Source organism: Oryx dammah, unplaced genomic scaffold, assembly GCF_014754425.2.
Source record: "Oryx dammah isolate SB20612 unplaced genomic scaffold, SCBI_Odam_1.1 HiC_scaffold_2, whole genome shotgun sequence".
Lineage (NCBI taxonomy): Eukaryota > Metazoa > Chordata > Mammalia > Artiodactyla > Bovidae > Oryx > Oryx dammah.
In genome coordinates this window covers 12,337,097-12,361,679 of record NW_024070186.1, presented here as the reverse complement: position 1 = coordinate 12,361,679, position 24,583 = coordinate 12,337,097, and the positions used below count along the sequence as shown (strand labels likewise).

Sequence of the window (24,583 nt, the reverse complement as noted above, 5' to 3'; positions counted from 1 at the left end):
GGCGCCCCTGGGGCCGACCCCACCTCCTCCTCCTCCCAACTCGTCCCGACCTGACCCCGCACATGCCGAATGCACCTTCGCGTCCCGCTCCCGGCGCGCCCTCCCGCGCGGGGACTGTGTGGACCGGCTCGCTTCGTCCATGGCTTCGTGCTTCAGGGAGGGGGTCTCGTGGTGCGGGCCCCGCCGGGTTTCCCGCTTCTCCCGTCCCACCTGGGTCCCCGGAGCCCAGCCCCACCCTGGCGCCGCGTCCCCTCGGTCCTCCGCGTACTACCGGCAAGGTTCGGCGCGGCATGCGTGCGCGCGCCCTCCTGCGTCGTGGCGTCGCTCCCCGGCGTGCGCGCGGCCGGCGGCGGGGGCGGCGGGAGGGCGGAGCCGATGCTGTGGGCGGAGGGCGGAGGCTGAGGCGACGGCTGAGGCGGCGGCCGGTCTGGCCGCGCTCGGGGGCGCGCTCGGGGGCGCGCTCGGGGCCGCGCCAGGCCACGGCCAGCGCGCCGCAGCCCCCGGCGCCCGAGCGGAGTCCCGCAGACTCGCTGTCGGAGCCCAGTCGTTGAGCTGCGCGGAGCTGAGCGGCCCGCGGCTGAGGTGAGGCGCGCTGGCGGGGGCGGCGGGGCGGCGGGGTCTGGGGGGGACAGCGGGGCTCGGACACCGCGGGCGGACACCACGGCCCGACCACGCTGCCGGGCAGCGCTGGGCAGCGCCGCGGCCGCGTTTATGTAAGCGCCGCCGGGCAGGTGGTGAGGCCGCGCCTGGCGTGCGGCTCCAGCGGGACCCGTGCTGCCCCGAGCCCTGTCCGGAGGGGTCGCGGCCGCCCGCGAGGGGAGGCTTCGCCTAGGACGGCCCCGCGTCTCCTCCCCGGGCGCCGCATAAGCGCGGGATGCGCTGCGCTGCGCCGCGCCGCGCCGCGGGATGGAGGGAGGCTGCGTTCCCAGAGTGAAGCTGCGCCCCGGCGCGTGTACACCGAACCCGGGATGGAGGGGAGCCTGCGCCCCCGGGGACAACGCTGTCCCCTCCCCGGGGGTGCCGTTTCTGTTCCGGATGCGCTGCGCCCTAGGGAAGGAAGGCTGCTCCCGGGACCAGGCTGCGCCCGGGACGGCCCCCGGGTCCCCTTCGGGAGAGCTCCGTGTCCGCGCGGGGTGCCCTGCGCTGCGCAGAGGGGAGAGGCACCCCCGGGGGAGGCTGCGCCCCCGGGGAAGGGAGGCTGCGTCCCCGGGGAGGGGAGGCTGCGCCAGGGCGGCCCGCGTCCCCTCTCTAGGGCGCAGTGTCCGCGTGGGATGCTTTTCGCCGCGGGCGTCGCGGGGCGGGGAAGTTCCCGCTGGTGCCGGGCGTCTGAGGCGATTGGGGGCTCGAGGTGAATTCTGTCGTGCTCAGATCTGCAGTAGGAAAATCACCGAGCTGTGAACGGGTCTGGGGGAAGGTGTCAAGATGGGCTGTGGACGCTACAGCGGGTGGGAGTCCCAGTATACAGACTGCTGCTGCTGCTGCTAAGTCGCTTCAGTCGTGTCCGACTCTGTGCGACCCCATAGACGGCAGCCCACCAGTCTCTGCCGTCCCTGGGATTCTCCAGGCAAGAACACTGGAGTGGGTTGTCATTTCCTTCTCCAATAGTATACAGACTGGAGAACCTGAAATGTGTTCTAATACCGATTTATATATGCGAGACCCACAGCGCCGGGTTTGGTTCGCAGTTTATATTTTTAGCCAGCAGGTTTGGGCTGTTACTAATGATAAAGGCGTTTATTTATTTATTTTTTTCCGCTACACAAGCAATAGTGGTTAGCATTCAGCCCTCTAAATATAAGGAAAACTGGCTTGGTTGTCAGACTTACTTTTCTACTCTTAGTGCCCTAATTGAGATGATGATCAGTTAAGTTTTGAGAATAGAAATATTTATTTACCTCTCTTTAATCTCTCCTAAATTTACTGTATGTTTTACTCCTTCAAAAGGTGCCACCTAGAGCTACATTTTCCAAAACCTGGGATGTGTTAGGAGCAGTTCCAGCAGTGTCTTTTGATACCACGGTTTCTCTGAGGCTGAGATTCCTTTACCTACTTGCTGAGGGTTTCCCTGAGGGGAAAGGGAAAAGGAAAATGCGAAGGTTGGCTGGTACCCTTCCTCCTGGGTGTGAGAAGTCGCTTCCCTCCCTGCAGGGTCCCTCCAGGGACAGGGTCCCCTCCCCAGACCACCCAGAGCAGGGCCTGTAAAGTATTGGCTGAGAGCAGCTGAGCTGGGTGGTTAGCCTGCCCTGCTGGGGTGGAGGCAAGGACTGACCCCTGCTTTGCAGGGAGAGCCTTATCTCTGAGTGATGTCTGAACGTTCCTGAGACTGAATGTATTCAGGGACATCTTCAACAGAAATTGAAGCTGTAAGTGGAAGGGGGGGGGGGGAAAGAGGCCTTTCTGTAGGGGGCAGTGGCGAAAAGAAACCTGGTCCAGCTCTGAGAAAGTGATGACACATGGCTGTGGAGATGCAGCATGCTCACGAGGTCAGGTCTGACCTGGGAGGTGAAGGACGGACAGTGCGCTAGTAACAGCTTCCTCAAGAAACTTCTCAGCTTGTAGGCGGATCCTGTCCTCCGTACATTTACAGGTTGTAAAAGCATCTCAACCGCTTTTAGATTGGAGTAGGAACATTCTTTAAATTTATATTTATCTGGTGAACGAATGAAGCAGACTGATTCACTTGGCAGGTACTTATCTGTGTCGTGCTGCTCACTGTTTCAGGATCCTTCGATGCAGTGCTGAACAAATTAGGCAGAGGTCAAAAAAGCTTGAAAGCTGGCAGTTTGTTTTACTAAACAGTGTTATAGTATTGCATTTTAAAAATTACATCTATGCTTTTAGTCATAAAATTTTAACACGTATACCATTGAAGTTTTTATTTATGGCTGTGAAAGTAGAGGATGCATGTGCACGAAGCTATAAACACATGAGAAAACCCCATTCCTCTCCACGCCCAGCCACTTGGGTCCCTGCCACTGCTGTGGTCATTTGCCTGTGGATTGTCCCAGCAGTAGTCAAGATATACATGATTATGTGTATGTTTTAGTATAATTTTTCATATCTGCTGAAAGTACTGCAGTGAATTTTTTTTATATATTAGTGTGCAAACAAAATCCACTAATCATTTTTTATTAATTGTCAAAATTCCTTAGCCGTAAGGTTTATTTAAGAGCTGGTTTGTATTCCCTTGAATGCTGTGATGAGCTATGTAAGTACTTAGCACCAAGGAATTTATTTAAATATTTAGGTTGGAGATAGTTAGAAAGTACATTTTCGAGATTAATAGGTGAAGTTATCCAGCCTATAAAAAACTTGTGTAAGAAAAATTGTTGGAGGAATTCCCTGGAGGTGTCAGTGGTTAGGACTTGGCGTTCCCACTGCTGAGGCCCTGAGTTTGATCCCTGGTCAGGGAACTAAGATCCTGCTATACAAGCAGTGGAGCAAAAAAAAAAAAAAGTCAATCTTAGAATGAAACTGAAGAGCTTAGAGAGGTCAGATTTTATTGGAAAACTTGATGGTTTTTTGTGTCAGTTTTCTAAACACAAATTTCCGAATCTGAAATTTGGTCTGATAGAAATGCCTGCGTGTGCTAAGTCACTTCAGTCATGTTTGACTCTTTGTGACCCCATGGACTGTAGCCTACCAGGCTCTCATGTCCATGGGATTCTCCAGGCAAGGATACCGGAGTGGGTTACCATGCCCTCCTCCAGCGGATCTTGCTGGAACCTGCATCTCTTATGTCTCCTGCATTGGCAGGCAAGTTCTTTACCACTAGCGCCCCTGGTAATGCTGCTGTTGAAAGAAAAAAAAAAAAAGAAAAAACCTTTAAAAAGTATGTTCATAATATGTGAGGTAGGAAAGACAAACAGAATTTCATTTAAAAATTGTAAGTTGAAGTCATTAAGATTTTCTTGTTCCGAGAGTGACTTTTCTTTCCAAGGTTACGTTTTGTTTGGATTGTGGACAGAGGTGTTCACCTGGCTTTGCTGTATTCTTGGTGGTCTGATTGGTACTGCCAGCTGCTCTCCTGTATGTGTGTGTTGTGTTCTAGGAGTGTACCAAAAAATGAGTTTGGTTTTCAGTTTGTCTTTGTGGTGGATTTGGGGGAAGTAGCTGAGAGGGGCCTGGTATTCTTTCGGAGAGCGCAGTGATACTCTGCATGGAGGGCAGTTTCGTTTCATTCCCATGCTCATCCCACAAGTATTTACCATGTGCCAGGTCCTGTTCTAGGTGCTGGAGAGAGGGGAGTAAACACAGCAGGGTAGTTCCTCCCCTCAGGGGTCCACATTCTGGAGGAGACAAGGATCATAAACCCCAGCTCCCAGTGCTGGCCAGAGAAAACCATAATTCGAAACGATCCATGCGCTCCAGTGTTCACTGCGGCATAATTTACAGCGACCAAGACCTGGGAGCAGCCTGAGTGTCCACGGACAGAGGAACGGATGGAGAGATGTGGCACACGGATACAAGGGAATGTTGCTCAGCCATCAAAAAGAACCAAATAACGTCATCTGCAGCAACGTGGGTGGACTTAGAGATTATCGTATCAAGTGAATTGTCAGGCAGAGAAAAACAAATATCATATGGTATCCCTTATATGTGTAGTTAAAAAGAGAGATACGAACGAACTTATTTACAAAACAGAAATAGGTGGCCAGACGTAGAAAACAAAACTATGGTTGGTTACTAAAGGGGAAAAGTAGAGGGAGGGATAGATTAGCAGTTTGGAATTAACATACACACGCTGCTGTATATAAGATAGATAACCAACAAGGGCCTACTTACTGTAGGGCACAGGGAACTCGACTCAATGTTCTGTAATCACCTATATGAGAAAAGAATCTGAAAAAGAATAGATGTATGCATATGTATGAGTGAATCACTTTGCTGTACATCTGATATTAACATATCTTTGTAAATCAACTATATTCCAATATAAAATTTACAAAGTCCTGAGTGCAGTGCTGGGATGGGGATGGGGCTAGTAGGCCAGGAGAGCTGTGGGGAGAGCTCATGGTGGAGGGAGCTGGGCGCCGCCTGGCTGGGCACTGGCGAAGGGGGTTCTGGACTCACAGGTTGGCCCCATGTCCCAGCTTCCTGTCCTGTGCTGATAATAGCCAGGAGCCCAGTGTGGCCTGGAGGGAGGGAGGGGGGGAGGGAGGGAGGGTGGCAGGAAGTGAGCCCAGAGTCTGGCAGCTGGCTGTGGCTTGCGGAACCTGGCTTGGGGTGTGGAATTTAGACGGTAGTCTCAGCCTTACTGGGGCTGCCGGCCTGCCTGCTTGCCGTCCTCGTTGGCGTCACAGTTTTGGACAACAGATGACACGATCTGCTCTCTCTTTGAGAAGAATTGCTCTGCCCGTTATACAGCAGTGTTTATTGGGAGCTTGTGGTGTGCCAGGCCATTTAAGTGCTTCACATATATTAATTAAATTCTTGTGATCATCTGTAAGGCACGCAGTACTCTGAGTCTCCCACATTGCTGCTGCTGCTGCTAAGTTGCTTCAGTCGTGTCTGACTCTTCGTGACGCCATGGACTGCAGCCTACCAGGCTCCTCTGTCCATGGGATTTTCCAGGCAAGAATACTGGAGTGGGTTGCCATCGCCTTCTCCCGTCTCCCACATTACGTGTGCGTAAAGCTCGGTGCAGGGAGAGCACAGATCAGGGGCCAAGGGCGGACTCCCCCGTCCCCGCCCGGGGCTGGAGGGGGGCAGCCCGGCCATGGTCACCTGCTGGGGCCTGGCACCAAGGCAGAGGTGCGGAGGTCGCCGATTTCGGCATCATTTTGTACTGAATCAGAAAATGCTGCCCATTTGCCTGCGACACAGTGCTTTCCCGTCACTTGTGTGCGTGTACTCACTTATACCCACTGAAATAGCTTTCAGACTTTACGAACAGACTTTTAAAACCATGCCAGTCTCACTTTGATGTAGAAGGAAAATGAAAGTGAAATAAAGTAATTATAAAATTGTGTTTCACCTTTAGAATTTAGTTCCTCCAAGTCGGCGCCGTGGTTGGGTGTGCTGTGCCGTCACCATCTATTGCCGGAACGGAGTCTTTCTCGACTGTACCACTGCTGTCTCTGGGGCGCGTCCAAGCTTCGGGAGTCTGGGTGCTTTCTGTCCTACGAGCAGGTGTTAAGGAGAGGTTTCCGGTCCTTGAATGATTTGTGGACTGACCCGTTGACAGGATAGGGAGCTCCTTCAGCCATGCCTCCGCTAGGAACTGCTGGGCTTGAGTGACTGCTCAGCCCCCACCCCACCTCAAAGTCGAGACAGTGTGCCCTGGCGTATTTGCTGGTGGGGATTACTGGCAGACTCTGAGGTGGAACAGCCCAGAAACGCCCTCAGGTGCTGGCCGGCAGAGCAGCCAGCCAGCGGAGCTCTGAGACTCGGGCGGGCCTCTGACCCTGGCCCACTGGCTGTGTCAGCCTCTGCTCCCTCTGCCGCCGTCCAGTGCTGCAGTTTCCTCTCCCGTGGATTAGGAGGAATGGCAACACCTGGTCCTCCATGGCCCGTGGGTTGATAGCCAAGCTGATGTAAAGGACCCGAAACAGTATTTCACTGACAGAATTTAGAAGGGTTTACTCTTCTTGTTATCTTTGTGATCAGTCATTGAGTGGAGGTGTGTGGGTCTGGGCAGAAATTTAGGGTTGGGTTCAAGGAGAGGCTGGGGGTCATTTGTATGTTGCTGGTGTTTGAGACTATAGGCTGGGCCCTGTGTGTAGACAGGAGGGTGAGGACTGAGCCTGGGGGCTTTGGGTCCACAGAGGAGGAGGGTCTGGGGTTTAATAAGAGGCCGTGGCCTGTGGTGGGTGGAGAGCGTCAGGTGTGGAGGACCCCCAGGAGGGGCCAGAGTAATGGGACAGTGACTGGAGGGTTGTGGGCTCAAGGGAGCTATTATTGTTAATTTTCAGGTAGAGTGATTGTTGTGTGTCCTGGGGCTGATAGGACAGATTTCTAGCAGAGGGGAAGCGGCCAGGGTGGAGCAGCAGGGCGGTACAGCCCCCCACCGCCCCCACCCGCCTCCCACCCCCGCCCAGAGCGAGGCCGGACTTCTATGCGTGGGAGTCTCCGAGAATATTGCTAAGAGACACACTGCCCCTTTGAAAGGACGGCATAAAATAAAATATAATTTTGTGCTCAGTCCAGGAACCTTGGGAACTATGCTGTAGAACTTAGGATCTAGTTTCTTATTAGCTTGTGGTGCTAAACATACCTTGGGGCATCCTTACAGAAAGATACATGTGGAAATGGCATTTTTCTTTATTAAAAATATTCACTTGTCTCTAGAAGTATCATTAATTCAACTAGAAGTTGGCACCTTTATTCACCAAATCCAGTCTTGCGCAAAGGACTAACCAGACTTGGCTTCTGGTTTGCCCCTTATTTGTCTGAAAGTTCTCCAGGGAGGTGCGTCGGAGCCAGCTGCCCCCGCTGCCTGGAGGCTGGCGCTGTTGCTCTGGGCCCTGTGGGCTGAAGCTCCCCTGAGGCAGCAGCGTTCACTTCCAGTTGCCTGGTGAAATGGTAGAACATCTTCCCTGCGTGTTGATTTGTACTGTGTGTGGTTATTTGGGGTTTTTAGGTTTGGAGTTCTGAAATGTCAGCCTTCTCAGTGGTTCAGTCAATAGGATGAAACACACGAGGCCCCCTGACCCCTTGTCCTCAGGCCGTGGGGTAGCCGAGGGGGAGCTGGTCGTGTCCCCCTGCCCTCTGTGGATGTGGAGGTTTGGCTGGGGACCTTCTCCGGCCAGACTCGTGGAGGGGGACACTCTCTGCCTCTGGGAGCCAGCCTTCCTGTGGGACGACCCAGCCACGTGGAGGTGGGAGGCAGACACCCTGCCCCAACGTGGAGGCCACTTTTCAGAGTGACTGAGGGAGGCCGGCAGCCTCCATCGGGGTGTGTGTGGGGATGCCAGCCGTGGGGGCTCTCCTGGGCCTGGGAAGGGTCTGCAGAGAGGGGCGAGGGGCCCTGGAGCAGGACAGGAGGCTGTGGCGGAGGACAGACCTGGCTGGAGCCGTGTGGGGCCGCTGGGGAGGAGGGACAGAGGTGTCTGCAGAGTCAGCAGGGTTTCCTGACGCAGGGACCTGGGAGGCAGGGTCCAGGAGGGTTAAGAAGGGTTCTTGGAGCTGTGGATCCGATGCCGCTGAGGCCAGAGGGTCTGAGGTGGGGAATCTCAGTCATGGACGTCAGCTTATGGTGGGTTCGGCTTGAGTCTGTACCTCACTTCCCCCTGCTGTGAGGTGTGCAGAGTATTTATTTGTACATACTTAGGTATGATCTGTAGACATAACACGCATTGTTTGTGAAAGGCAGGTGTGTGTGTGCTTATACTTCTGTGGGGCAGGACTTTGCCATTCCTCACGGTAGATGTTTCATTGCGCCTATTTTTCCAATCGGGAACTGGCAGAAGAGGCTCAGTAACTTCCTAGGAAAGCGGAATAATTTAATTTTATTTTTATTAATAACTTAATTGGAGTGGATTGCCATTTCCTTCTCCAGGGGACCTTCCGACCCAGGAATCGAACCCAAGTCTCCCGCATTGCAGGCAGATGCTTTACCAAGGGAGCTATCAGGGAAGCCCTAATAATATTTAGCTGATATTTATTAAGTTCCTGCTGTGTGTCAGGTGTGGTGGAACCAGTTTAATCTTGTTTACTCCTGATGGTAATCTCAGAAGATTCCTGTTCTGTGGAACCGTGGTTGTCCCCTCTTACCTGACTCACCTGAGTAGCTACCTTACAGCCTCCCCTCCATTCCCCCCTGCCCTCCCCACTCCTCCCCTCTCCCTGGCCATTCTTGACCAGCAGCCAGATTCAAGCCTGCAGTAGAGCCCTGTACCTGCCCCCATCTCAGGCCTCCTCTCCTGCCCTCCCCTCTGGCCACCCCCTCCAGCTGTCCCATGGCTTCTCTCCTCCATGCCCTTCCCTCCCCCTCCCCCCTGCTGTGGGCCCTTCAGTCTGTTCTGTCATCTGCACCCCCCCTCCTTTTACCAGCCTGCCTGGCAGAGTGGAGGCCTCAGGAAGGCAGGGATCTTAATTCTGTCTTTATCCTAAGGGCCCAGAACAGTGCCTGGCAGATAGAGGCACTTACCAATGTTTGTTGAATGAATGAATAAGTTTTTCTTACTTGCAGTGTAGGTAGTAGAATCCGAAGCGAGGCTGTCTGCCTCTGAAAATATATTTTTTTCCCCCCGAGCATACTTCACCCCCAGCTGCACCCCTCCCCCCAACGGCTCCCATTGTACTTGGTGAATCAGTCATATATTTACGGCCCATATGTCTGTGTTATCTCCAGATTTCTGTGCTTTTCTTTGTAGAACAGAAACATTTACAAAACATTCAAACTTGTTCTGAAACTATCAAGTGCAATATAGCAGTTAATCTGTTGAAAACATGGAGTTCTCAACTTAAGAAAAAATAGCTCTGTTCTGCTAACCCCTTTCAGGTGATGGATTGAAATGCATCCTCATAAGAACTAAGAGTATCTGTTGTAGAGAAGTGATATTCCTAACTACATCCTGATGAAAGTGAGGATACTTTGAATAATTCTGGGAGATTTCAGAAACGCAGCCAAATAAAATGAAGTAGATTCATGGTGGAGGCTCAAAGGGTTTAAAGGTTGGAAGGAGCGTCGTGTAAGAGCTGTTTGGCAGGGGGGCCAGTGGTGGGGGTCCCGGAATGGGCGCTGGCACTTGGTCCAGCCCCACTCCCACGTGGTGGGCTGCTCCTCCGTCTCTCCGCAGGTCCTTCAGTGTAAAGGGGTGGTTGAGCTGGTGATGTCCACGGTCACGCTGTTCCTAGAAAGCTGTTGTACTGGGAGTCAGATGACAAATTCTGAGTACTCTGAGGGTCCTTCAGTCAGCTGTCAACAAGTGTTTGTCAAGAACAGCCCCGTGAGGATAGCACGGGGTGCCAGTCGCCCAGCGACTATGGATGCATGAGAGCCTGGGCTCGGCATCAGGCGTCCTGTCACCTCCTGGACCTGCAGCTTTCCTGAAGGAGGGCCAGGAGGGGTTCAGGGCACAGGACTAGGGCAGAGTCCTGGGTTCTGACTCGCCGAGGAAACACCGGTCTCTGGGACATCCCCATGACCCCGTCTCTTGTTTTTTCAGTCTCTGGGGACGAGACTACATTGTACTCCGTCACTTCTGACTCTGTGTGACACCATGGCCCATAGTTCTCCAGGCTGGTCTGTCCACGGGATTCTCCAGGCAAGGATACTGGAGTGCTGGGGAGTCCGGATGAGCCCTGTCTCTATTTTCTCAGTCTCTGGGGATGAGACTGTATTAGTTGTTGAATTAAATTGGGTGAGGATTGGGTTTTCAGGTTTTCACGGTGACGCTTTGTACTCTTTAATTTTACCCTCTGGTGAAACCAAGGGTATTGATGACATTTCCACAGGAAAAGCAGGTGCTGTGTGACCCGGCCAGCACCCCTCGAGTTCTCCGTGAGCTATTAGCCCTGGGCGTGGGCAGCACAGCTGGGAAGGAGGCGCTTAATGGCTTTCAGCATTTCTCTCCGAAAGCCTCACTGTAGGAAAAGCAGGGCTTTCCCTTCAGTTCACCAGGGCTTTGAGCTACACACAGACTAGCCGAATAGCTGGGTAAGGTGCTCAGGACTTGTGGGGCAGAGCTCTGCTGGAAGCAGCTGGGGAAGGAAGTGCTGCGTGGCCGGTGTGTGCTATTCATGGGCACAAACCCCAGGAGCCTGCCCAGCCTCACTGGTGGGGGAGAGAAGCCATACAGATGGACAGATGGTGCACACAGTCAGCCTGTGGCCTGCATGTCCATCTTCAAGTGCTTGGAGGTCGTGGGCAGAAGTACAGGGACTGGCAGGCCTGGGGAAGCTTTGCTTTCTTTGCTTTAAAAGCTAGCGTGAGCTTCACCCTCGGTAAGTGGACAAGTCAGTGATTTTCATGAATTTCTGAGTTGTGCAAGTAGTACCACAGTCCAGTTTTAAAACGTTGCCATCACCCCAGAGTGCCCCTTGTGTCTGTGGTTAATTCCTATTCCCACCTCCAGCCGTGGGCAACCACTGATCTGCTTTCTGTTTCTCTAAATGTGCCTTTTCTGAGCATTTCATGTAAATAGAATCATGGAGCATGGAGTCTTTTGAATCAGGCTTCTTTTGCCTCATGTGACTCTTTTGGGGTTTGCCTGTGCTGTAGGTGGATCAGTGATTTGTTCCTTTTAGTTGTCAACTAGGACTCTGCTGCATGAGGGTCACACGCCTGTATTACCCTCCGCCAGGGACGGGCGTTTGGATGCTTTCTGCCTTTTGCTTCTGTGAACAGTGTGCTCTGAGTGTTAGCGGCTGCATTTCTGTGGAAATTGGCACTCAGGTGGGGTTAGGATGATGGCACATCTGCTCTTGGGACCCCAGGCACACTCAGGCCTGTCCCTGCGAGGGGCACTGAGTGTCCGGAGCAGTGAGGACCCGTTACTTCTGTGATGAAGTACTGTGATGTGATGATGCCCTCGGGGCCGAGTGTGGGGCTGAGGAACCCTTCCCAGTGTCTGTCTGGCTTTTCCTTTCACTCAAGAGAAGCTGTCCAGCAGGAACTGTGAGGTTGGTTAAAACCCACACCCCGCCTGCAGACACCACGGGCTTCATGCTTTGACCCTGCAGTCCTCTTCTAGGAATTCAGCCCGAGGACACACTGCTAATAAGATGGAAGTGCAGATGGAAGTGACCTAACTGTGCGGTCAGGGGCAGGCAGATGGGTGCTAGGTGACCACACCGTAATGAGCTATGTGGAGGTGTCGGTCTCTGATCTGAGGCGATTTCCAGAACATACAGGAAGGGAGTTGGGCCAAGCACTGGAGCGTGGCCAGTGAGCGCCCTTGAAGTGAGCAAACGTGTATCTGTGCCTTCGTGCGGAAGGGACACCGAAAAGGAAAGCCAGGGTGAGCGGGGTGGGGCCCCGGCCAGTGGAATGGAGAAGGGGACACAGGAGGGTAGAGGGCTGGCCGGGGCTTCTCTGAGCGACCCTCTCAGTACAGCCCAAGTCTGGGAACCACAGACGCCAAGACAAAATAAATGAGTGTCAGTCAGGATGTGTGGGACCCAGAATGGAACACAGACAGAAAGAACCAAAGCTCCATGTAGGACAGACAGTCACGGAGCTACAGTGGGGGTGGGGAAGGATTAGGATTAGCTGGATTTTGGAAAACAAACTTTTCTGGGTTCTGTAAGGCCACAGACAAAAAGGGCTGCACACGGTCTGTCCCTCTGTCTCTCCCAGCGCCAGGTTAGTGGTGCAGCGTTCACAAAGGTGGGATAGCCAGTGTGTGGTAGGGACGGGATCCGGGAGGAAGGTGCGGACAACGGGAGGGGATGGAGGAGTCGGCACTGGGCTGAAAGCAGGTGTCATTGTGCACAGAGAGAATAAATGTCAGAGCCCAGGCCACTCAGCTCCTCGGCCAATCCCCCAAGGACAGTCGGGCTCTCCCAAGCAGAGAAGCAGGGCTCCTCCAAGAAGATGCGCCTGGAAGCCCTAGGTGCAGGAAGCAAGGAGGAGCCCAGAAGGGAACGGCCCACATGGAGGGGGTGGGGCAGAGCTGGTGGGTCTGAGCAAGGACCTCCATGGCAATGGTGTGGCTCATAATCCATAAAGTAAAGCCCATCACTCCATGCTGGTGCGCATAAGCAGCAGTCAGTAAGCAAGGAGAGGGGAACAGCTAAGCAACGGGGAAGGAGTGAAGACACAGGATCACCGAGAGGCAGACACCAGGGTAATAATTACTTTAGGCAGGGCTCAGGACTGATGCTAAATAAGTGAGAGTTTGAGGAGAAACAGGATATTTGTCTCGTCTCAAAGTATCTGTTTCCCAAGTTACTTATTTATTGAAAAGGGAAAAGCAGTAACTTTAGAGTGGAGAGAGCCAGCAAGACACCACCCCACCCGATGATCTGGGCAGTGTCACCCGTGATAAGACAGGTCACCCTCGTGCCCTCCCTCCTGCTTGGGCATGGGCACAGTGCAGGCCCGCCCCACAGAGGACGTCCCCAAAACACCAGGCCAGGCCCTTCACGTGTCCACATCACGAGAGCCCGGGTGGTTGAGGGGGTCTCGGCCTGGAGGGGCCTCAGGAGATGGGGCAGCGTGTGTGGTCCTAACTCTGTCCCAGGGGAGGGTCAGTGTCATCTCAACGAGAAGCTCTCATGCCTTCTTACCAGAAGTTCTGTCCATCTGGTCCAGGCATGGAGCATTCTGGAGACGCGTGACCTGCACCCTCAGCAGAGGGGCATGGCTCTTCCCAAAGTGGGAACATCGAGATAGCCTGGACCCAGTGGGCAGAGACCTTGTGACCCAGAGGCAGTGACCTCCAGAGGCACAGGTAGGGACTTCTCAGCAGCAGGAAGGTTGTCCTGGGTAGTTCTTGATCTTTTGATTTTATTATTTTTTCCAAAATGAAGTGAAAGTCGCTCAGTCATGTCCGACTCTTTGTGACCCCATGGGATTCTCCAGATCAGAATACTGGAGTGGGTAGAGTTTCCCTTCCCCAGGGGATCTTCCCAACCCAGAGATCGAACCCAGGTCCCCTGCATTGCAGGCGGATTCATTACCAGCTGAGCCACAAGGGAAGCCCATTTTTTCCAAAGAGAAATTTAACATTTTTAAATGTTCAGGTTTGTCAGCCGTTTCCTTTATGACTTGGTTTTGAATCTGCCTAAGAACACTTTCCTGTTTCAGGAGTCGTTCTTCTTCCAGGAGTCTTCTGTTGTTTTCCACACAGCCTATTAATCCACGTGAAATCTGCTTCTGTACAGTTTGAGGCCAGGATCTAATATTTTTTCTGGTTGGCTAGCCAGTTGCCTCAGTTGTTGCTTGCTCTGCCCTTTGCCCAGTGTTCAGAAATGCCATTGTATCCTGACTAAATTTATTTAATTTGCTATTTAACTTGCTGTTTGTTTTAATGTTTTCTCTCTTTTAGAATGTGTCTCTTCTCTCCCCCTTGTCCTGTGTGCTTTTGAGACATGGTGTGCATGCTGTGAGGTACCTGCAGGGCTGTGCTGATCGATGTTCAACAGATGGTTTTTTTTGGTGTTGGTGCTGGTGTAAAAAGCCCTGATTTGTAGCATTTGCCAATTTCTGCGGCGTAAATCTTCTCACCATCATCTATTTCAGGATACTGACGAGCTATTGGCTGATGGTCCTGAGATAATAACAGTTCTCTCGAGCTGGTAGGAGCTGGCCCAGCTGCCAAGTTTGGTGGGCAGCCTGCTGACTGATGGCCACACCCATGTGGCTCACGGGACCATCTCAGACATCCTCTGTGCTTCCTGGCCATCCACACTGGCACCCATGCCCTAGGTCTAACCTTAGTCACCCAGGGTCCCTGCCCCGTCTGGAGCCCTGGCATTCTTTGCTGCATTCACAGCTCCTCTCTCCCACCGGCCACCTCTTGTAGAAAAGTTAAGACATTGGGTCACAGTGAGCTCTGTTGAAGAACTGAACGTTGGACTCATGGTTACTATTGTGGCACTAACTTTACTAGAAAACAGTGAGGGTTCTCTGATAGTAACTTTCTTCAAATCTGAGGGGTTGCTAGCAGGTTATAATCGTGCAGCTTTTCATCTTCCTTAGTATTAATTAGGGCCTTCTCCTTTCATTTATTTGTTCAGTCATTCAGTGGTCATTTTATGAACATCCCCCTGTGTCAGGCATTTGGGTGCCACAGGTATAGCAGTGAATAAAAGACTCGGTCTCTTTCTTCATAGCGGGCTTCACCAGTGGCACAGTTGGTAAAGAATCTGCCTGCCTTCCAGGAGCTACGGAGATGTGGGTTCGATCCCTGGGTCGGGAGGATCCCCTGGAGGAAGACACGGCAACCCACTCTAGTATTCTTGCCTGGAGAATCTCACGGACCGGGGAGCCTGGCAGGCTATGGTCCATGGGGCTGCAGAGTTGGACGTAACTGCGCAACTGAGCACGCGTTTACTCTTTCTTCATAGAGCCCAAGCTCTGATATGCCTTTCAGTTGTGTGTTTTTCTGATCTGATCATCCTTGTGAGTTTTCTCCTTAGACATCCACTTGTCTTTGCCGCGGGTGTTATCTTAAATCAACCCTAAATTAATCCAATTTCTTCCACTGCTCCGGTTTTGAAATTCCCTGCTTCGATGCTAGTTGACATTCCCTTAACTACTTATACAGCAATTTCTACTTTAATCAAAATCTCACCAGGAAAAGGCAAAGAATTGCATCTGGTGACTTTTATATTAGGAAAGATCAGTGTTTTTACAGGGTTTGGTCAGTAGACTAATTGAAGTTTAGTGAAGTGACGTTCTTTATGGTGTGTGGCCTGTTGTCCGAGGAGGAGCCGGGGACGAGCTGGTGGTCTTCCGCAGCAGTTCTGGTTGGAGGGGCAGGTGTCCACGGGCTGCTCCCCACCACCATGGTCTCATGTCAGTCTGGACAGCATCAGGGTGTATGGGGCTGTGCCCTGGCAGCTCGGCTGCTCTGAGCGGGGGAGCCCAGCCACCAATCCTTGTTAGATGTTCACTGGGAGCTCTGGAACCAGGCGAGGTGGGGGAGGTGGGGGCCAGGTCCCTGTGCCCCATGGGTTACAGGCCAGGAGAGAGGAGGCTTCTGTGGGGAGGAGGAGCAAGAGGACCGTAATCCGGAGCAGCCGGCCTGGGGGCAGCTGGAAAATTAGGGTGCAGCCGGAGGGCCTTGCCAGTTTACCTCCCCGCCTCCGCTAAGCTGATGGGTGGGGTTTCAATCCTTTGCATAATTAGTTTGACTTTAATTTAAAAGTCAGTATTTCATTTTAATAAGAAAAATCATTTGTAGTTTATTTATTCAGGATCTTAAAAGACCTCAGAGATCAACTTTGCTGCCCCTCCGGGAGGACATGAGGAAGTCAGATGTGTGAAAGAACAGCATGGGTAGGCCTTGGCTCCTGGCCCCTGAGTGTCCGTCTGCACAGAGGAACCTCCAGGGAAGCATGGGTCACTCTGCTGCCGGCTGTCAGTCCAGAGGTGTGGTCTGGCCCTCAGTGTCAAGGATGGACAGAACCTCCAAGAACCTCCTTCTGCCATGGGTGATTTGTGACCATTAGTAAACGCTCCGCGAGCTGGGTCTCCCTTCTCCTCTGACTGTATTGCAACTGGCTGATGAGGAGGATTTACTGTAAAAATGGATGTGACGGAAAGCATTTTTCATGGGATTAAATATATTTTGGTGGAGGTATAGCTACACCTTGGAATTCAGTCTTTGAAAGTAACAATTTTGGGGGTGCAGGCTTAATCTGAAAGTTGAATCCTCACAGACTACCTTTAAATCTTAGAATCAGAATTCAAGAACCCTTGTCAGAAGTAATTTTCCATTGTTGTGGTCCTATTGGATTTTTAAATGGATACATCTTATTTACCTGTACTTAAATGTATAAGTCAGATACTAATAGTATCACAGAATATGAAAACAAAACATCCTTCTATAGATACCAGAAGAGTGGACGAGTTAGAGATTGTACCAGACACAGCAGATGAGGTGGGGGAGATCGATGAGGCTGTAATATTAGGCTCAAACCTAACTCTTGTGTCCTTATTTAAAGTGTCTTGGTGGGTAGAGCCTCTCAGTACTGTGGAGTGGCAGTCATTCATCACCATACATTTGTATGCTTGGTTCTTTTTCATGAAGGTGGATCCAGGGTCCTAGAGATGTCAAAACCACTGTCACCTTGAGTTCCCTAAAGCTGAGGAAATCTTTGTCCTGCTTCCTAGAGACCACGAGGTAGTCTGTTACAGGCCTCTGACACCCTTCTGGGGCGTCTCAGATGGCCCCCACCCCTGTGTTTACACAATAGGCACAATGAAAACCAGGAAACCGAGGCTCTGAGATAAGTAAGGTCTCTGGGAGGAAGGAAGCTTGGCTCCCGACACCCTGTGGGGTCACACCCACCTGCACGTGACTCTGGCCAAGAGGGACCTCGAGACCCTGGCTGCTGGGCTCTGCTGGGCATGGAGGTGGGGGCAGCCTCTGGAGGCTGGCCTCCTTCCCACTTCCTGGGCGGCTCTGGAGCTGGACCCGGGCCGTGGGGCCCTCTTACACCCTGGGCACTGCTGTCCTGGGGCGGCTCCCCTCCTGTTCGCCACTTTCCAGACCTGCTGGCATCCCTGGCTATCAGTTGGAAGAGAGAGAAGTGGGACCTCTCATGGTGCTTCCTTCGGAGCCCCCTCTGCTGTCCTCTGACTCTGCGGCCCTGGGACCAGCCTTGCCCTCCATGGGGAGGCTCGGTGGGCATGCTCAGGGCTGCGGTCTCACAGTGAGGGCACAGCCACTCCTGGGAGGAGGCCCTGGGGCCCAGGGCCTGGGGAGGTACAGGCCTAGTCTGGGAGTGCAGGGTACAGGCAGGCCTCCTGGATTTCTCAGTCAGTCCGGAACCTCCTTCCTCCATGTCCTTCCTGCTGGGCACCTTGGGGCTGGGCTTCATGTCCCCACTGTACACAGTGCCCAGAAGAGGTTTGATACAATCCGATGAAATAACTTGCCTTCCGGCATTTCATAGCACAGTCTTTTTAGTTGCCTTCTCAACTTGTGACTCATCTGAGTATTTGTATTGCTCTATGTGATTGCAACATTTTTATTCAAAGCATTCTTAGAGGTGGTATCTTGTTTTTAGTATATAATGTCTTTTTTGTTAAGATGAGTTTCTGGTGATTTCGTATATAAAAAGTGAGGCTCTTTTCCGAAATGGAATAAATCAAATTATTTGTTCAGAAATGTCCAGAAGCAGGTTTCACAGCTCGGAGACCAGCTGGGCTTAAACACAGTCTTTAATGTGTATCATTAAAGGCCCAGAAGAGCGACCGGAGCGGGCCGCTTGCCTGTCTTGATCGAGGGCGGGGCTTCCCGAGGGCTGTAGCCTGCTTTGGGCCCAATGCTGGCTTGTTGTCTGAAATCACCTTTAGGGTGGGAAGTCTTTCAGTGAAGTTTGGAAAGCTTTGGCTTCGTTCCCTGGGGTTCTTTTGAACCGTGGGTTGGGCTGATAACCTGCTTCGGATGGTCTGTCTCCACTGCCGCCAAGTGCCCCACTGCTGTCTGGGCTGGTGCGGCCACTGGTCGGGACACCCCCTGCCCGGAGAAGCAGCCCCAGTGTGTCTGCTTCAGTGGGCCCTGTCCCCCGACCCCAGCCCAGGTGAACGCACCTCCCTCAAGTGCCAGCCTGGGGGCTCTCTACACAGGTGCCTCCTGCCTCCAGGCCCTGCTGTCAGCATTTCCTGGGCTGTTGTGGTCTGGTGGCCTCGCCATCCCTCCACGTGGCTCTTCCAGCCCCTGGGGACCTGTCTTTGTTGAGGGCAGTGGTCCATGCCAGCCTATCTTCCTGTCTACCCTCAGCCCGAGACCACCCTCCCTCCTGCTCTGGAGTCGGGGCCTCTCCTGCCCCCGCCGCTCCCCACTGGCCGGCCATGTGATCAGCCGCCCCTCTCAGCTTCGCTGTGTCTCAGCCTGGTTGTCATCCTCTCCTCCCAGTTCCTGTCTCCTGCTTGAGCCTTGCTCTGGGCCGTGGGCACTCCTCCTCGGCTTCCTGGGTCTGGACTTGCTCTCGAGAAGCCTGCCCTTCATCTGGCCCCTGCAGGCATCTTTCTGGGGGCACATCCTGCTCGGGAGCCTTCCTGGTGACTTCCTATCACACCAGAAGGGCGCTCCCTCGGCAGGAGTTCAGTCTTCCCTGAGCCTGCTTCCCTCCGTTGCCCTGTGTGTGGCTCTGCACAGAGCCACCCTCCCCGCCCCAGGGCTGAAGTGTCTGCTCTTCCTCCCGTGGGCGATGGCTGTCTCCTGGTGTTCACAGGGCTGCCGCTGCTCCCCGTTCAGACATCCGCGTGCTGGCCCCCTGGCCTTCCCACCCCCTATTGTGAGTATTCAAGGTGCCCCTGCATTTGCTTGTAGGCACCTGTGCTGTCTGTCCCTTGCCCTGGCTTTTGGAAACCAGAGGCAGACCTGGGTCACTGAGGGCTTTCTTCCGGGCTTGTGTTTGGCTCGGGGGTGGTTTGGCAGCAAGTAGCTGACCGCCGGCTCCTTTCAGGGGCCGGGCTCCTCCATCTCTCCTCTCTGCCGTGCCACCCTTCCGCTGGCTCCTTGGCCTAAGGGCAGCTGTTCTGAGGGGAAGCAGGGGACCCGTCTCTTTCAGGAGCCCTGCTGCCACCCCGCTGTCTAGGAGGGTGTCTCTAGAGTCAGGCTCTGCACGGAGCAGGGAGATGGTCGGGGGAGGCCTGGCAGGGCTATAGGGTGTGGCCTCCTGTCACCTGCACCCACTCTTCTTGGCTCAGGTTGGACGGCTTGTGGTTCCTCTGTGGGAAGGGCCCCTATACCCCGTGGATGGGCTCGTGGAGAACAGAGGTGGCCCAGCCCTGCGGGACAGCATTATCATTAGCGTACAGGCTGCTCCTCTTTCTTCTCAGATTAGTCAGACCGACCCCCCTGGTGGCGAGCATGGCCGGGCAGGTGACCTCGACAGGGACGAGCCCCTCTTGCACAATGACTTGAGGGGCCGGTCTCGGGGGTGGGCCACCCTCCCCCAGACCATCGTTGCTGCCTCCTCCCTCCTTGAAGATGAGCTGGCTTTTCCCCTCAGGGCAACAGGAGCAGGAAGGCAGCCTCCTCATCCGCCATGGGCTTGGCCATCTCCAGTGGGGGCAGCCTGCCATGGGTCGGCCTTAGGGATGGTGGCCCTATCCTCACACAGTCCCTGATGAGCCCCCCCTGCTACCTCTGTGACCCCCCGGGGGCCCTGCTGACTCTTGTCCCCTTCTTGCTGCCTCTTTGTGGCTTCTGAGGAGAACCCCCCCCCCAAAGGTTGATTCCACAGTTCTGGAGCCAAGGGGCACCTCTGGGGGCACCCTTCTGGGATTTGGCAGGAGTGATCCCCCCGGCAACTCCCCCGCCCCCCGCCCCCTGCCCCCTTGTATCCTGCAGGGAAGGGGCTGGGTTTCCTCTGCAGCCCCAGAGAGGGGTGGCAAGAGCAGTTCTTCAGTTCTTCAGAGAGAGTCGCTCACCACCAGGTAGGCCCTGTACCTTCTCTTTGTTAGTCGATGGGGATGGAGCAGAGCTTTGCTGAAAGCCTGGGTTGCAGGAGAAGAGGCTGGCGGAGGGCCTGTGGGCGGCAGGCGGTTGTGTCTGCTCTGAGAATTAGGGCAGGTGGAGAGCTCAGGCGTGTTGGGGCTGCATGTGGGGCGAAGGGGTGCCTTTGCCTGAACAGAACTTGCTGGGAGTCGGCTCTAGTGGTGGGAGGCCTGGAGCAGCATGTCTGTTCTGCACGCACACGCTTGGACGCGAGGGAGGTTTGTGTTTCCGTCTCCAGCTTCCAGGGAGCTCTGGGCCCAGGCCTGCCAGTAGCATGGTGCACCCCTGCACCACGCTGACGAGCCACAGGCCCCAAACTGAACATTTGGAACCAGTCCCTCTATTTTCCTAAATTTTATACCCTTTCCCCCCAGTCAGTGTCACAACACCCCCAGGTTTTCTGCTAGAAACCGGGCAGCTGTCCTAGGCTTCCCCTGCTGCCACCTCAGCCCCTCTCACACACCGTGTCACTGCTGTCCCTGCATTCATCTCCTTCTGGACGCCTGCCTCCCCATGTCCCCCACCCTACCCCACCCAACCCCTGCCCCCTGCAGCCTGCAGGCCACTGCTCTCTCTCCTTTGGCCTTGACAGAAGCATCCCACTGGGCCCTGAGTCTTCCCTTGTCTCTCTGAGCCCTCCGCAAGGTAGTGGCGGTCAGACCGTCTCACCTTGTGCTTTTAGTCTTTCCTGACATGTCTTTGCATCTGCAGAGAACCCTGACTTAATTCTTAGCTACCAGCGCCCTGCTTTCCCTGGCCTCCAGCTGGCCCTGGCTTCCCTCTGACCACTGTTTCCTTATGCCTGGTCCACCCCAGCCTTGCGCCTAGTCCGTCCCAGCCTCCCAGCTCTTGTACATGCTTCACTTGTTCCCGCCTCCTGGCTTTCCCTGGCTCTTCTTCTCCATCAAGTGACTGCCACTGAGGTGGGCCTGGCGCACCTGTTCTTGGTGTCTTCTGATGTTCTATTGGGAGGTGGCTTCGGGATATGGTCATGGGCCTGGTCTCTGGAACCAAACTGGCTTTGAGTTATGCTGACCTTGCCTCTTACTGTGTGAGACATTTAACCTTCTGGGCCTCAGTTTCCCCATCTAAGATGAGGATTAAATGATCATGTGAAGTGTTTGTGACAGTGTGTGTGGACAGCAGGTACTGGGAAGAACTCGACAGGTCACCTGGCAGAGTGCCTCACAGAGAGTGGACGTTCAGGCAGTCAGGAACTCATCTCCTTACCCTTGAGCCCTGCTGCCTTGCCTTGGGATTGGACATATGGCCAGGCTTTTCTTAGTATTTCAGCCTGGTAGACCAGAGTGAGCATGTTCCCTGCAGAGCAGCCATGGCTGACCACAGGACAGGAACACAGTTCCCCCAGCAGAATAGATACCTGATACCAGCAGGAGTGGGGCTGGCAAGGGCTTCTCCAGGCTTCAGAGGTGAAATCTAATAGATGCTGGAGATTGAAAGGGGTTCCCATGTCTTTTCTTAAGGGGTGTTAATTCAGCACCACTCCTTGAGAAATGGGTTTTGTAGGATTGGTGGCCAAGAAAATGTTGTTTCCTATGGGACAGCAGCATTTTCATCATTATTTTAAGTGAAATAAAGCTGTTATTGGTCACCATTCTTTACTGCAGAATAAAACCTAGCTGTTAAATTAGGATCTTTTTTTCTCAATTGCTCTGTGAGCTTAAAAAAACTACCACTTATGTTCAGTGTAAATACTTTATCATTTTATGTAAATCAAAGCATAATTATACAGTAAACACAGCATGTGATGCAGGACACATGCAGTGTTTGTTCACACGTGCTGTCCTTGTCCTCCAGATATCTGGCCCCGGTGTTTCTGGAATGCCCTCTAAGGCTGGCACGTGTTTGGTTATGAAGGCCTGTAGCCTCTGGGTGCTGGAGTGTCCACGTGCAACCGTGAACCACAGACTCTAGAGGGGGTGTCTGTGCATCACTGGCTGTATTAGAGTTACCTCTGGAATCTATTTTAGGCTCTGCCCCAGATGCTGTCTGAAAACACTGATAGCAAGCAGTCCAGGTGTGTATTTGTAAAGAGAAAACACACGTCATAAAAAGAGCATGAAATCTGTGTGAACTCAACCTAGGCAAGTTCCACTCTCCCCTTTCCAAACGCTCAATTTACCTTTTTACCCAAACCTTATGTTCAAGATTTTTAAATATGTGAAAAAAAAAAAAAAACCATCACCTTTAAATTGTAGAAATTATTGAACATACAGAAATAAAGCAGCAGCATCTACAGTCCAGTGAGGTTATGTGTGTCTGCTCTCTGGGTCAGTGTAGGGTGTGTGGGCAAGCGGGGTGCACAAGTGACTCATTAGGTCTGGATTTGCGGGCCATCTGCCATCACTGTGTAGGCCCCTGTCACTTACAGTAAGTGACATTTCCCCAGGTCAGATGCAGCCACCAGCTCCTAAGAGAACTGCAGCTTACGAGCTGCACTGGGGGGAGGCCTGGCAGCTGCCACTGACCCACAGTTCAGAGACACGCTTTGCCGTTTTTCAGAGACACCACCCAGCCATTTTTTGGCTTTATAATTTAATGAATCAAAGTAGAGGTAAACTATCTTCTGATTTCCTGGTACCCAGATTTCCTGAGCCCTGTCTTCAGTTCGCTGGGATGTGGCATCTCCTTTCAGGCTGTTCAGGGAGTCGCTGGGAGGTGTGACCTTGACAATCACTGACCGCACTCGGGGTGGTGGTGGGGTTCTGCTTTCTGGACCTGTTTCTGTCCGTGAAGTCGAGACGAGGAGGCCGGCGAGGTGCTGGTGCAGTGTCCACGCTGGGCAGGCCTGGATGCAGCGTCCCTACCCGAGAACCAGCCACAGGGCAAGCGGGGCCAGCAGGGCAAGTGGGCCAGGGACGGGGCTCGAGCCGCGGGCTCTGAGCTCGATGCCGGGCAAGGCCCGGCTCTCCGAGGTGTTGCCCTCCGGGATCAGGGTCGCGGTCGGGGTGGGCGCGCTGTTCGTGGGCTCCGTGCAGGTCTGCGTGGGCAAGAGCAGCGCCAGCAACAGCAGCAGCACCGTCATGGGCGGGGTCGCCATGGCCGTGCGCTCAGGCACCTCCCAGTCAGGCCAGCGGGACGCGTCAGTGCCCGGTGAGTCTGCCCCGCAGAGACCTTGCGGGGTCCTGTCGGGCAAGGTCTGGGAGGCTGCACCCTATGACTCGCGTCCGCTACTGTTAACGGTCGGCTCTGGGCTGGCCGCGCGCCTGCGCCCTCGCACTCTTGGGAGCCGTGGTGCGCGCGCCCAGCCTTGGGTCAGGGGTTAGCGAGCCGCCTGCTCTGGGTCTCCCCCTCCCACTTCCATCCGCCGCCAGCTCCTCCTGGTTCCACAGATCCCCAGGTGCGGATATTTTAGGGGACATCGGAAAACCTTGCCTCCTAAAGTATGCACACAGAGATATGGTTTTAGAAACCTTGACATTATAAATTACACTTTTTCTTAAGTATACCTGTGATGTAACTAAAACATTTTTTGTCTAATGTTTCTCTTTTGCTAATGTGTAACATTTACTTCCTGTCCTGGAGTTTAAGGGGTAACTCTTCTCAAGCAGATCAAGAATGCTTTTGCTTTAGAGAGTTATGGTGAACCCCACCATCTTTGGAGCTATAAAACTTCTCAAGCAAAGTGTTTTGTAAGTTTCTAAATACTGTGTATTCAGCAAAAGCATTTGAGTACTTTGAATGCAATTCATGTTAGTTAACCAGAGTCTTTGCTGATTGTTAAATGAAAGAGCAACTTAAAATTGTGTAAGAAAGTGGACGCTGGACAGGTGGTATGTGCTTTGCTAGACTCAGTCCATTCTGAAGTGAGCATGCTTTGTGTTTACTTTTATTCAAAATCAGAATTGTTAGTATTCTCTTTCTTAGATTTGGTCTGTCCTTATTGACAACACAAGGGTTTAAATAATTTTTTTACATTTTAAAAAATTTATGGAAATAATACACATCCTTGGAAAAAATTATGCAAGCAGTTTAAAATGAGATGTTTGGGCTTCCTCCCCCATCTTACTGCCTGCAGGTAACCCTTTCAACAGGATCACCCAGTCATGTCCAGTGGGAGGAAGTCATTCTGAACAAGGTCAAGCTGCTGTTCCCAGGAGGAAGATGCCTACCTTTAGAAGGTAGGCAAAGCTAGCTGTCTGCCACTTGTGTTTTTAAACATGTAACTGCGTGCTCCATAAATGAGCATGTAGAAAATAAATAGTGAGGGTTTCTTTCTGAGACTGTGCAGGAAATACCCAAGATGACCTGGAGCCCCTGGTAGTGCCAGAAAGTACAGAAGTGCTAAAAACAAAAAACAAAAAAACCCAGCCCCCACGGACGGGCGTGTCAGGGGACAGCGGAGCCAACCAAGGAACTCCCGAGGGCCAGCACTGGAACAGGTTCAGCAGCAGAACAGAGTCGTACTGGATCACGGCCCAAAGCATAAAATAAATAAATACCCACGGGGCCATCCTGACATAAACAACTGACAGAGAAGGAAACCAGGAGGA

General features: G+C 53.2%; 1 protein-coding gene across 4 annotated transcripts in view; it reads left to right on the top strand.

The window, feature by feature from the left end:
• Positions 1-456: 456 nt before the first annotated feature.
• Positions 457-24,583, top strand: part of ADARB1 (adenosine deaminase RNA specific B1) — a 112,131-nt gene continuing 88,004 nt past the window's right edge. For 2 of the 4 annotated variants that reach the window (XR_005725283.1, XR_005725284.1), the window contains exon 1: positions 17,116-24,211. Coding sequence is in view for 1 of the 4 variants with exons in the window: in XM_040264939.1 (XP_040120873.1) it covers positions 24,195-24,211 (17 nt within the window). In the remaining 3 variants the exon portion in view is untranslated. Of the gene's footprint in view, positions 583-17,115; positions 24,212-24,583 lie in introns of those variants that run through there. The other 2 variants (XM_040264948.1, XM_040264939.1) reach the window with 2 other exon arrangements.